This window comes from Garra rufa, chromosome 6, assembly GCF_049309525.1.
Source record: "Garra rufa chromosome 6, GarRuf1.0, whole genome shotgun sequence".
Lineage (NCBI taxonomy): Eukaryota > Metazoa > Chordata > Actinopteri > Cypriniformes > Cyprinidae > Garra > Garra rufa.
The window spans coordinates 49,204,379-49,218,325 of NC_133366.1; the positions used below are offsets into that span (position 1 = coordinate 49,204,379).

A 13,947-nucleotide genomic window follows, 5' to 3' on the forward strand; every position below is an offset into this window, starting at 1 on the left:
ATTGACCCTGATCTTTACATATTGTCATCAGCCAATTATAAACCAATGTCCTATTTTTGTTTAATCTTCTGGACAAAACGTGGCTCATCTTACCCCTTTCTCCCCTATGTTCCTCTTTTCATCATTTGCATTGAATTTTCAGCAAATTATGCAAATTTCTCTTGATATAGGTGCTTTCTTTGTGAAATATGGAGGCGTGGTGTAAACTGAAGCAGTGATATTTACATCGCCGTGTGTGGGAGAGCGAAGGCAGCATTTGAAAAGCAGGAAGGCTTGTGTGCGTTTGTATGTGCGCTACGTCGCACCTCGTCTCATTTTTGCTTTCTTTCTTCTCGCTTGTGTGGCTTCCTGGGGTTTTTGTCTGTGCTCAAGTGAGCATGTGTACCCAACACATACATTTACCGCGGTACCAGCCGTCACTCACATGTGTGTCGAGTGTCACAAACATACTGGAACCTGCTGTTCATTTGGCCTGGAGTCGCACAGGTCCGCTGCTCCTCATTAGGCACGTCGAGACACTGACCTCCTGACAGCCGCCACAAGTACCTATAAGGCCTGTCTCTTCTTTTTATAGAATTCTGGGTAATTTGCTGCCCTCCACACAGGCTGTTTACCACATCGAACATTGCAGTGGGGGAAACGGCGTCGGTTAGATGGTGTCACTGGTGCGAGAAACAAACAAGAGAGACCAAGAGTAATTTGCACATGGTTTTACTCAGAAAAATCTGATTGTTGTGGCCGTGTTAGACACCAGAGGCAGTCTCAGAGATCCTTAAAGGGACATTTCACTAACAAATGACAATTCTGTCATCATTTACTCAAAAAATGATGTCATCCTCATGTAATTCCTAACCTGTAGGACTTTTTTCCCTCTGAACACCACAGACTGATTTTTCATATAATGATAGTAAAAGGCAATTGAGCTTTAAAATATCCCAAATACTATATATATATATAGTATTTGGGACATTTTAAAGCTCAATTGCCTTTTACTATCATTATTTTCTTTTTAAAAAATATTTAGAAATTATAAAATATTGAGTGTGTATATAGTAATATCATTTTTTATTATTATTAAAATTACTATATTTTTATTGTATTTGTATATTTATGTAGTATAAACGCACATCATATATACACACATAATAATTAATAATATAATAATAATAATATTAATAGTAAATAATAATTGAATAAATTATAATATTAATAATTATAAAAAAATATTAAAATGTAATATTTATTGGATAATATATAATATTATATATAAACATATATTTTCTTTTTAAATATTTATATATAATAATTAACATAATAATACATAATTATTATTATTATAAAACTGATGTTATTATAATTCTCTTATAGTATTATAATTACTGATATTTTTAGTGTATTTGTATATTTATGTATAAAAAATAAACCGGTATTATATACACATATATAATAATTTATATATAATATAATATAATATAATATAATATAATATAATATATAATATATATCATAAAAGCTTTAAATAAAATAAAAAAAATATTTTCCTTTTATTTATTTGATAAATATTAAGTATATGTATTATTTTAACATGTTTTAAGTACTAATTCGTATAATGTATTTGTATATTAATGTATAAATAAATAAATACATATATATTTCAGTTTATAATTCATTATAATGTATATTATATTATATTATTATTTTCAATAATGTATGTACTTATTTTATAAATATTATATATTTATCTATATACTTTCATAATATTTATTATATAATTCTATAATTTTATTGCACCAATATTATTGCATTAATATTATTTTACTATGAATAATTAAAAAACAATATGTAAGATAAATGTATGATTAATTGAAATGTATGAATAATGTGTTTTGTATATTTTTGTACAAATAAATCTGAATATTTATATAAATTAATAAATATTTATTTATAGTATTAATAATATTACTTTTTAATTTAATTTATTTAATTCTTTTTTTCCCCCCTGTTAAAAGTCCGAACTGGCCCTGAAAAAAATTGCACCGGGAGGACAATATTGCCCCCTAAAAAACAATCCGTTCTGATCCTAATGTCATGAAACATCATAAGTGACCATTTCTATAATGTTCTAGTCCTTAAATATGGCTCTGGTCCCTCTTTAATTTTTTTATTCATTTACACTGTTAGCACCTTATATAGGTTTGTCTCTACCATGTTTGAGAGCAAGGCATGATGGGCCGCACATTTGCTAAAGATGAGCACCGTACACAGTCTGTATACTTTACAAACTACGTCCATCTTCTGCCACCCACTTAGTCTTGTTTGTTTAGTTTAATCTCTCTTTGTCTCCCTCGCTCCTCTCCGCCTCATATTTACGCTTGTTTTCTCTGCGCCTCTTCCGCTCTGCATTCAGACGGCGTGCCGAGCACGGTGGCATCGCGAGCAGGGGAGTGGAGAGGTTGAACAGCAGTTTGAAATGTGAATTAAAGGGGGAGAGGGGCGTGCGAGAGCTCTCCGAGGCCAGGAATCAGTAACCACGCTTTCATTTTATGACATTCTCTCGCTCGAGTGTGTCTGGTAAACACATGCACAGAATACAGCAACCATAGCACACCGCTAAACAAGAGAAGCCACGTTCGCCTGAAAATCCCCAAAGGTTTATGAGTGGTTGAGGCATTGCTTACTTTGGAAAATGTGTCTCTTTGATGAAAACACACACGTTTACAACAAATGTTTTCATTTAACAAACTGAATTTATTCATCGGTTCGAAGCTGAAGATCCCTTATGTGAATATATTTCCTTATATATTAGCAATAAATATATTAAAATGTAATGTTTATTGAAAACAGAGTAACGTTACAATATATTGAGTAATATGTGACCCTGGACCACAAAACCAGTCTTAAGTCGCTGGGGTATACTTGTAGCAATAGCCAAAAATACATTGTATGGGTCAAAATTATTGATTTTTCTTTTATGTCAAAATGTTTTAGGAAATTAAGTAAAGATCATGTTCCATGAAGATTTTTTTGTAAAATTCCTACTATAAATATATCAAAATGTATTTTTTATTAGTAATATGCATTGTTAAGAACTTAATTTGGACAACTTTAAAGGTGATTTTTTTCAGTATTTTGATTTTTTGCACCCTTAGATTTCAGATTTTTAAATAGATGTATCTCTGCCAAATATTGTCCTATCCTAACAAACCATACATCAATAGAAAGCTTATTTATTCAGCTTTCATATGATATATACAGCTCAGTTTTGTAAAATGTAACCTTATGACTGGTTTTGTGGTCCAGGTTCACATATATACACTACCAGTCAAAAGTTTTTTTTTTTTAATGTTTTTTAAAGTCTCTTCTGCTCACCAAGCCTGCATTTATTCATTTATTCATTCATTCATCTACAGTACAGAAAAAACAGTAAAATTGTGAAATATTTTTACTATTTAAAATAACAGTTTTCTATTTGAATATAATTTAGAATGTCATTCATTTTTGTGATTTCAAAGCTGAATTTTTAGCATCATTACTCCAGTCACATGATCCTTCAGAATCATTCTAATATTCAGATTTCTTTGAGGAATAGAAAGTTCAGAAAAGCTGCATTTATCTGAAATAGAAATCTTTTGTAAGATTATAAAGGTCTTTATCGTGACTTTTGATCAATTTAGAGCATCCTTGCTAAATAAAAGTATTAATTTCTATCATTTATTTACCCCAAAAAGTAAAACTAATGTTACAAAAGCTTTTTATTTCAGATAAATGCTGTTTTGAATCTTTCTATTCATCAAAGAATCCTGTTTTTTAAATATTGATAATAATAATAATAATAATAAATGTTTCTTGAATGGAAAATCAGCATATTAGAATGATTTCTGAAGAATCGTGTGACGCTGAAGACTGGAGTAATGATGTGAAAATGTAGCTTTGATCACAGGAATAAATTACATTTTAAAATATATTCAAATAGAAAACAGTTATTTTAAATAGTCAAAATATTTTACAATTTTACTGTTTTTGCTGTACTGTGAATCAAATAAATGCAGGCTTGGTGAGCAGAAGAGACTTATTAAAAAAAAAAACTTTTGAATGGTAGTGTATATATTACATTTTCTGAAGAAAATATGGGTGTGTCTTTCCATCTGTCATGTTATCTTAATCCACGTTTCTCTTCTGTGTTTCTGTTTGTTCTGCAGGAGCCGAGCACTGTTTCCGAAATTTCAGCGCTTCAACCGGAGTGATTGAGTCTCCTGGTTTCCCCGACAAGTATCCTCATAATTTGGAGTGCTCCTTCATCATCATCTCTCCTCCTCAGATGGAGGTCACACTCACCTTCCAGACCTTTGACCTGGAAAACGACCCTTTGCTGATGGGGGAAGGAGAATGCAAGTATGACTGGCTGGATGTTTGGGACGGCCTGCCACAAGGTTAGTGTCTGTATTTCATTCACATATACAGTTGAGTTCAGAAGTTTACATCCCCTTTTCAGAATCTGCAAAATGTTAATTATTTTACCAAAATAAGAGCGATCATACAAACTGCATGTTATTGTTTATTTAGTACTGACCTGAATACGATATTTCACATAAAAAACATTTACATATAGTCCATAAGAAAAAATAACAGTTGAATTTATCAAAATAACCATGTTAATCTTGTGTTGTTGCCTGAAAGATCCACAGCTGTGTTTTATTGTTTAGTGATAGTTGTTTATGAGTCTCTTGTTCGTCCTGAACAGTTAAACTGTCTTGCTGTTCTTCAGAAAAATTCTTTAGGTCCCACAAAATCTTTGGTTTTCCAGCGTTTTTGTGTATTTGAACTCTTTCCAGCAATGACTGTATGATTTTGAGATTCATCTTGTCACACTGAGGACAACTGAGGGACTCATATGCAACTGTTACAGAAGGTTCAAACGCTCACTGATGCTCCAGAAGGAAAAACCATGCATTAAGAGCCAGGGCATGAAAACCTTTTTGAATTTGAAGATCAGTGTAAAAAGTGTTTTGTCTTCTGGGAAACATGTAACTATCTTCTGTAGCTTCTGAGGGGCAGGTACTAAGTGAAAAAATATGATATTTAGGCAAAATAAGAAAAATGTATACTTTCTGTTCAAAAGTTTTCACCCCCTGGCTCTCATCAGTGAGCATTTAAACCTTCTTTAATAGTTGCATATGAGTCCCTCAGTTGCCCTTAGTGGGAAAAGATGGTTCTCAAAATCCTACAGTCATTGTTGAAAAGGGTTCAAATACACAAAAATGCTGGAAAACCAAAATTTGTGGGACCTGAAGGATTTTTCTGAGGAACAGCAGGCAGTTTAACAGTTCAGGACAAACAAGGGACACATGAACAACTATCACTAAACAAAAAAACACAGCTGTGGATCATTCAGGTAACAACACAGTATTAAGAATCAAGTATAAACTTGGTCATTTATTTATAAGTGAAATATCTTATTCAGGTCAGTACTAAATAAAAAATTAATTTGACCATCCCCAAACTTTTGAATGGAGCGTGTTATTTTGTACCATTTTCCCTCATATTTTTGTATCAAGTCTCACAAATAGTGTGTAGAAGGTAGTGTTCATGCTATTGTGACCATCTCAACTACTTGCACAGTAAGCCAAATTTCTTCACTTTCCATCTCACACTCTATCAATCTGGGATCAAACTCAGCTCTTGTCCTGCTGACATCCAGGGATCACATGAGCAAAGGAGAGGGACAGTAAATCATGGATAAGTAGGAGAGAAATCAGAGGAATACTGTGAGGAAAGCTCGTAATCCATGGAGCCAAGGGAATTTGAGGCACGCGATGCCTTAGCAGATCCACTTAACACTGAGAACCGCTTCTAGCCTCTCTAACTGATCTCAGATCAGCTCAATTTTCTCCTTTCTTGTGTTCAGTGGGACCCCTGATCGGACGATACTGTGGGACGAAGATCCCTCCAGAGATCCAGTCTTCCACAGGTCTTCTGTCGCTTTCCTTCCACACTGACATGGCTGTGGCTAAAGATGGCTTCTCTGCCCGCTATAACATGACTCGCAAGGAAATCAGTGACAGTAAGTATAAGTGGATCATTTTCTGATCATTTAGTCCCCACCAGCTTAATTTAACTTAATTTATCTACATGATGATACCAATGGCGTGAGTTTGGAGGCAGGACTATCTATTTAGTTGACCAATGGCAGATAGGGGAGTGTTCAAATTGTTTGAAATGTCACTATTTTTGTTTGATGGCACTAGTGATGTATTAAAATTGAATTTACATGTCATTTTATTATATATATATATATATATATATATATATATATATATATATATATATATATTCATTATTAATATCTATTTTTCTCTCTCATTTAGCATTTCACTGTAGCAATGCATTTGGAATGGAGTCTGGTAAGATCTCTGATGATCAGATTTCGGCCTCCAGCTCGTTTTATGATAACCGCTGGCAGCCCCGTCAGGCACGTCTGAACAACGAGGACAACGCCTGGACACCTAGTGAGGACAGCAACAAGGAGTACATACAGGTAAACCGGTCACACACTAGAACTTATCAGTGCATTTAACTTTACTGCAACACTTCATTTGAACATTTTTTGACTAATGTAAATGTTTAATTTGCCATGAACAGAAACGAGAAATGATGGAAGTGTAATTTGTTTAATCTGCATCATTTATCAAATATTGTCATTATTTTATTTTATTTTATTTTATTTTATTTTATTTTATTTTATTTTATTTTATTTTATTTTATTATTTTATTTTATTTTATTTTATTTTATTTTATTTTATTTAGTGCACATTTCTGCCTTCCTGTGCAGGGAAAATTGTTTTTGTCATTTTTTGTTCCAATATATATTTTTATATAAATTTATATATGTATTTTTACATGATTTTCTGCATGAAGTTGAATTTTTTTAAGGATTATTTTATTTTATTTTATTTTATTTTATTTTATTTTTGTAGTAGACATTCCTGCCTTTCTGTACAGGAAAATTTGTTTTTGTATTTTGTATATTTTTTTTATCCAAATATACCAGCATTAATTTGTATAATTTGTTAATTTTTACACAATTTTCTGTGTCAAGTTGAATGGTTTTAAGGCGGCATACCTGAGTGTTAGTCTGTTATTTTACTTTATTTAATTTTATTTCATTTTTTTATTATTCAAAAGTTGGTTAATCTGCAGCATTCATAAAATATTATCAGCATTAATTTGTAGAATTTGTTCATTTTTACATAATTTTCTGCATCAAGTTGAATGGTTTTAAGGAGGCATACCTGAGTGTCAGTCTGTTATTTTATTTTATTTTATAGTTATTTTATTTTATTAAAAACAATAATAATGTTAAATGTTATTACAACTTAATTGAACTCCAGTCTTCAGCATGACATGGTCCTTCAGAAATTATTCTAATATGCTAATTTGCTGCTCAAGAAACAGCTACTTCTATTATTATAAATGTTTAAAACAGTAGTTAAATTTTTTGAGGAACTGTAATAATTTTTTTCCCCAGGATCCTTCAATGAATAGAAAGTCTTAAAGAGCAGCAATTATTTAAAAAACAATCTTTTGTAACATTATAAATGTTTTTTCACTTTTAAACAATTTAATGCACCCTTGCTGAATAAAAATGTAAATTTCTTTAAAAAAAATTTGCACTTGCCCCATGTAGCATAGTTTCATCTAAAAATATGCCATATTATGAATGAAAAATGGGTTGAGAATGTGTTTTCTGTTGACTTTAGGATATTAACACACATTAAACGATTCTGTCCCTCGCAACCGCATTTGCGTCACATTAAAAATGCCATTTACCCTGTCCTTGGTTCGTTCCCTTTAATCCACTGGGATTCTCGATCTCTCTCTCTCACACAAACACACACACACACACACACACATGTGGTATATTCCTACACACCACTACATTTCCAAAACCTTCTACACCCTCAATAAAGCACTCCATCTTGCCCGTCAGCGTACGCCCCTTAACTTGAGCGCTGTGTTTGTTGTGTTGGTGCAGACCGATGATGCACGGAAGGTTGCTGTGATGCTAACCGCTCGATGATGGATGAGAACAGTCTAGAGAAATCCGTAGTTAGCAACCTTCTCCAGTGCTATTGATTTCAGAGTTCCTAGCGTCTCTCCCCGCACCCCTCACCTGCATCCAAACACACAGGATCTGGATTGCATGAGGGTCTGGGAGCCTTTGCCTCATATATTTGACTGATGACCAAGTGTAGAGGTCAGGGAGTTTTAATTAGACCAGTGATTTATCATTTTGTTGAATTCTACTTTTAATGCAAATTACTGGAATCCATCAAACTAAAATGACATACAGTAAGGTTTAACAAAGATATTTGTTGACTGGGAGTGTATATCATACCACAGTTTTCAGAAAAATATTAAAGCATCATAACAATAATAAGAAATGTTTCTTGAGGAACAAATCAGAATATTAGAATGACTTCTGAAGGATAATGTGACACTGCTGAAAATTCAGCTTTGCAACACATGAATAAATTACACTTTAAAATATATTCATACCAAAAACAGTCTTTTTAAATTGTAATAATATTTCAACATTTTTCTGTTTTTACTGTATTTTTGATCAAATAAATGCAGCCTTGGTAAGCACAATATAGTTATTTCATTAAAAAAATTTACCAACCCCAAACTTTTGAATTTGAATTTTGAATTTTAATATATATTTAAATAGAAAACAGTTATTTTAAATTGAAATAATATTTCACAACATTATACTTTTGTGGTATTTTTAATTAAATTAATCCAGACTTGATGAGCATAAAAGACTTTTGTAGTTAAAATTATTAGTTAAATGTTTCTTAATCAGCAAATCATCACGTTAGAATGATTTCTGAAGGTTTATGTGACTGGAGTAATGATACTGAAAATTCAGCATTAAATCACAGGAATAAATTACGCTTTAAAATATATTGATACAGAAAACTGTCATTTTAAATTGTAATAATATTTCACAATTTTACAGTTTTTACTGTATTTTTGGTCAAATAAAAGCAGCCTTGGTGAGCAAAAGAGACTTCTTTCATTAATATTATTTTTTTTTTTTACCAACCCCAAACTTTAAATTTTTTTTACAAAATTTTACTTTTTTGAATTTTAATATATATTCAAATAGAAATCAGTTATTTTAAATTGAAATAATATTTCACAAACTTATACTTTTGCGGTATGTTTGATTTAACAAATGCGGACTTGATGAGCAAAAGAGACTTTCAAAGTTAAAATGGAAAAAAGTCATTTAAATGCCATTTTATCTGTAGATGGGTTTTATGTTGAATTGTGAAATGTAGGTTTGGTTTAAAATCGTGGTAAAATTACTTTTGAGGGGGTTATTGCTTTAAAATAGCACCCTTTTTTTTAGTCACAGATGTGGCATCACTAGGAGAATAAACTAGTTTTTTTATATACATGTTCAAAATAGATTTATAAACTGGAGAGGAGCTGTTCATTACTCATATCAGAAATCCTCATTGATCGGCTGTCAAAAGAAACTAAGTTTGGTCCGATCAGTCGGGCATTGTTATCGCTCCCCGTTTCCCACTTTCATCAATCACTCTCCTTTCCCAGGTGGATCTTCACTTCCTCAAGGTTCTGACCGGGATCGCTACCCAAGGAGCCATTTCCAAGGAGACCCATAAGTCCTACTACGTCACCACCTTCAAACTGGAAGTCAGCACTAATGGAGAGGACTGGATGATCTATCGGCACGGCAAAAACCATAAGGTAAGGATTAAGGTTTTTACAACAAAAAAATCTGTGTTAAAAACAACCCAGTGCTGGCTGAAATATAGAAAACCCAGTGATTGGGTTGTTTACTATACTTCTTACTATATTACTATATTTCTTGCTTAAAATGAACCCAAAATGTGACCCTGGACTACAAAATCAGTCATAACTAGCACAAGTATATTTGTAGCAATAGCCAACAATATTCTTTTTATGACAAAAATGATTAGGATATTAAGTAAAGATCATGTTTCATGAAGATATTTTGTAAATTTCCTACCGTAAATATATCATACCCAATTTTTGATTAGTAACATTGCTAAGAGCTTCATTTGGACTACTCTAAAGGTGGTTTTCTCAATATTTAAATTTTTTGCAACCTCAGATTCCAGATTTTCAAACAGTTTGCAGCCAAATACTGTCCTATCCTAACAAACCATACATCAATGGCTTATTTTATCAAAAAGCTTATTTATTCAGCTTTCAGATGATGTATAAATCTCAATTTCAAAAAATTGACCCTTATGACAGGTTTTGTGGTTCAGGGTCACAAACAATTTTTTTGCCACTGTATCTTTCCAAATCTATCATTAGCTCTTTGTTTTGACTAAAATGTGGACTTAAATGGATGTACAATATCGGTCAAAAGTTTTTGAACAGTAAGATTTTTAATGTTCTTTTAAAGAAGTCTCTTCTGCTCATCAAGTACTCCAAAAACAGTAAATTTGTGAAATATTTTTACTATTTAAAATAGTTGTTTTCTGTCTGAATATATTTTAAAATGTAATTTATTCCTGTGACCAAAGCTGAATTTTCAGCATCATTACTCCAGTCTTCAGTGTCACATTATCCTTCAGAAATCGTTCTAATATGCCGATTTGCTGTTCAAGAAACATTTTTTATTGTGGTTATCAATATTTAAAACAGTTGAGTACTTTTTTTTTTCAGAATTCTATGATTAATAGAAAGATTCAAAGAGCATAATTTATCTGAAATAAAAAGCTATTGTAACATTATACACTATACCATTCAAAATCTTTGAGTCAGTGTATATATATATATATATATATATATATATAAATTTTGAGAAGGAAATTAATACTTTTATTTAGCAAGGATGCTTTAAATTGATTAAAAGTGATGATAAGGACATTTATAATACAACAAAAGATTTCAATTTCAGATAAATGCTGTTCTTCTGAACTTTCGATGCATCAAAGAAACCTGAAAATTCTACTCAGCTGTTTTCAACATAATAATAATAATAATACATGTTTTTTGAGCAGCAAATTAGAATATTAGAATGATTTCTAACGATTATGTGACACTGAAGACTGGAGTGAGATATATTTCAGCTTTAAAATTACAGGAATTAATTAAATTTTTAAATATATTCAAATAGAAAACAGATATTTTAAATAGTAAAAATATTTCAAAATTGTACTGTTTTTGCTGTGCTTTAAATTAAATAAAAGCAGGCTTAGTGAGCAGAAGAGACTAAAAAACATTAAAAATCTTACTGTTCAAAAACTTTTGACTGATAGTGTATGGATTATTCTAATGAATTCAGAAGGTACTTAATTCCATTTTAGCACTAATCTATTGAATTGAATTAGTGTAAACTGCTGTAGGAGGCAGTTAAGCATCTGCAGAAAGAAGCAACTCAGGTTCCAGGTGAACTTTGCTGGTCTAAAAAGTGACATGGGAACAGGTTGAGAGATGGTTATCTGGCAGCGGCGAACAATGAGGCCCTTTTTGCACCCTTATCTCTCTGGCCGTTCCTAATGCCTGTGAGCTACCTGCTGTAAACACACCTGTGTGACCAGTCACACCTGGACCAGCGTGGGATATGCTGATACGTGTTTGTATGTTAGCGGAATTCAAGGTTTTGACCTATTCAAAGACTGCATTTCAAATCATTTTCCCTTTCTAGATTAGAAGTTGAGACTATTCCTATCAAGACTAATATGAAATTTGTTTTGAAGAAGGCAGGAAACAAATTCAATCATGAAGCTTTAGAGAATCCTCGGTAACTCCATCAAAAACATTTAAGAAGGATATGCAGCAAAGTCAAATTATGATGAGGACACAATTGAGCAAACCCGATGGAAACGCTTTTGTTTGGCTAGCATTAGCGTGACTAGTAATTAAAGCATCAATCAACCGCCATTGCTTCATTTGCCCAACGACATCCTAATCTCTATTTGTTTTGACGCTGTCCGTTGCTTGAAAGATCGTCTTTCTCCTTTCGTGACAACTAATCCCACTGTAACCGCGTTGGCCACAGTTTAATCAGAGCCTCGGAAAGATGCTCATGCATTTTAACTCGTTACGCCACGGGACGGCGTGTAATAAAAGTGCTAGGATTAACCTTTTGCTCGTCTTTTTAGTGGATCTGCTTTTGATTAAAAGATTAGTCTCCTGTTTGGGAATAAGTCACACGTGAAAGTATTGACCTGCGGACGTGACTGGGATTAACACTTTCGGACGTAATCCTGGTCTCAAACTGCTTTTATTATAGAGTTTTGGATGTATTTAATTCATGTATTTAAACTAGTTTGTATACTGAATATTGAGTACTGAATTGTTTATTATTGTTAATCATTTTGAACATGCTAGGGGAAGTTCAATTTATGAGTAATGATGGTTGGTGAATTATATACGGATGATTTATTTATTTATTTTTTGACAATATTCAGTTTATGTCGTAATGAAAAAATATCAAAATATAATTTGAATATTGTAAAGTGTTTATTTGCCAAAACCAAAATACAGTAAACTATATATATCTATATCTATATCTATATCTATATATATATTAGTGATGCGTGGGTCAATGTATAAACAACCCGAACCCGACCGACATTTTCAACTAACCCGCCCGCGACTCAGACCGCAAAAAAAAGATAAATATTGTACCCGACCCGCTTCCCGACCCGCATGTTTAATATTAGCGACTGACAGCAGCGATTATATGCGGTGGAGATGCGTTCACTGTCAAACATCATTCAGCATTAATTAGGTAATTTTGTCAAAAGAAATGTTCTTGATTACAAGAAAAATACAGATTGTTCTTGTTGTGATTTATTTTATAGTCTTTCCTTTATACAGATTTAAATAGTTTCGTTTTCGAAGTACTCTAAATTATGTCAGTGATTCTCCGATGTTAAATATGATCAAGAATTATTTTATTTCGATCTACAGTGTAATAAAAGTTAAGAAAAAGATTAGCCTAATGCCCTAAATATATAGACTACAAGCTAATTCCTTTTTTCTTAACTTTTAACTTCTTCTAAAAATGATCAAGAATATTAAATCAACTTATTAGGCTAGGTTAACGACTTTTCTTATACAAACATAACGAATGCACTTCAAAACGAAGCTTTCATATATAAATTCAGGAATCACGAATATGACAAAATAATATTATTTTTATATATATTAATATAGCTATAATAGTTGTATCAAATGAATAAGGAAATTGTGCCTTGAATTTATTAAGTAATGTTTAATTTCGTTCGTTTCGCTCTCTGGAAATGTAAAGAAAAAATACCGTTTTTACTTGGAATTAGTTTTATATCCCTGGTTTTAAACAAGCATATACATGAGATAATTTATATATTAATGCTTGAATAAACGTTTAAAAATAGTGCTAGAAATTTTATAATTAAGGAAATTAAACAGACCTAGGCATTTGAAAAGACACAGTGAAATGTGTTTAATAATTCCAAAAAGTAAGAGAAGCATTGGACATAATCAAAATATTCGAGACATTTATTAGGAATACCATTTTCTTAACAATTAAGATGCTGCATGTGTTTATCCAGTCAAATCAAAGTGTGCGTCTCTACCCAAACTTTCCCAACAAAAATCCCACCCCCTCTCAGAAAATACATAAAGCTGACATTAATGAGCTGTATGCATTTAAAAGTAGCCTATTAAAATGGTACAATGGCATTGCTCAGTTCAGAGTGTTGGGAAATCGGGCATTTTGTCCCGCGTCAGCATTTATTCAACAGTTAATAACGCTCAACATTCAAAAGGTAAATATTATTCAGCCAATAAAGTGTAGGTCTATATTCTAATTTCTATTTGACTCCTTATTATAATTATTATTATTTTATTTTTATTTTTCAATTCATGAATAATGATGGTTGGTGAATTATA

At 31.8% G+C, this 13,947-nt stretch overlaps 1 protein-coding gene across 1 annotated transcript in view; it reads left to right on the forward strand.

Moving 5' to 3' along the window:
• The window catches only part of nrp2a (neuropilin 2a), a 70,502-nt gene that overhangs the window by 12,737 nt on the left and 43,818 nt on the right, over nt 1-13,947 (forward strand). The window contains exons 3-7 of the mRNA XM_073842690.1: nt 575-648; nt 4,200-4,430; nt 5,906-6,061; nt 6,366-6,535; nt 9,622-9,777. Of these exons, the coding sequence (XP_073698791.1) occupies nt 575-648; nt 4,200-4,430; nt 5,906-6,061; nt 6,366-6,535; nt 9,622-9,777 (787 nt within the window). The remainder of the gene's footprint in view (nt 1-574; nt 649-4,199; nt 4,431-5,905; nt 6,062-6,365; nt 6,536-9,621; nt 9,778-13,947) is intronic.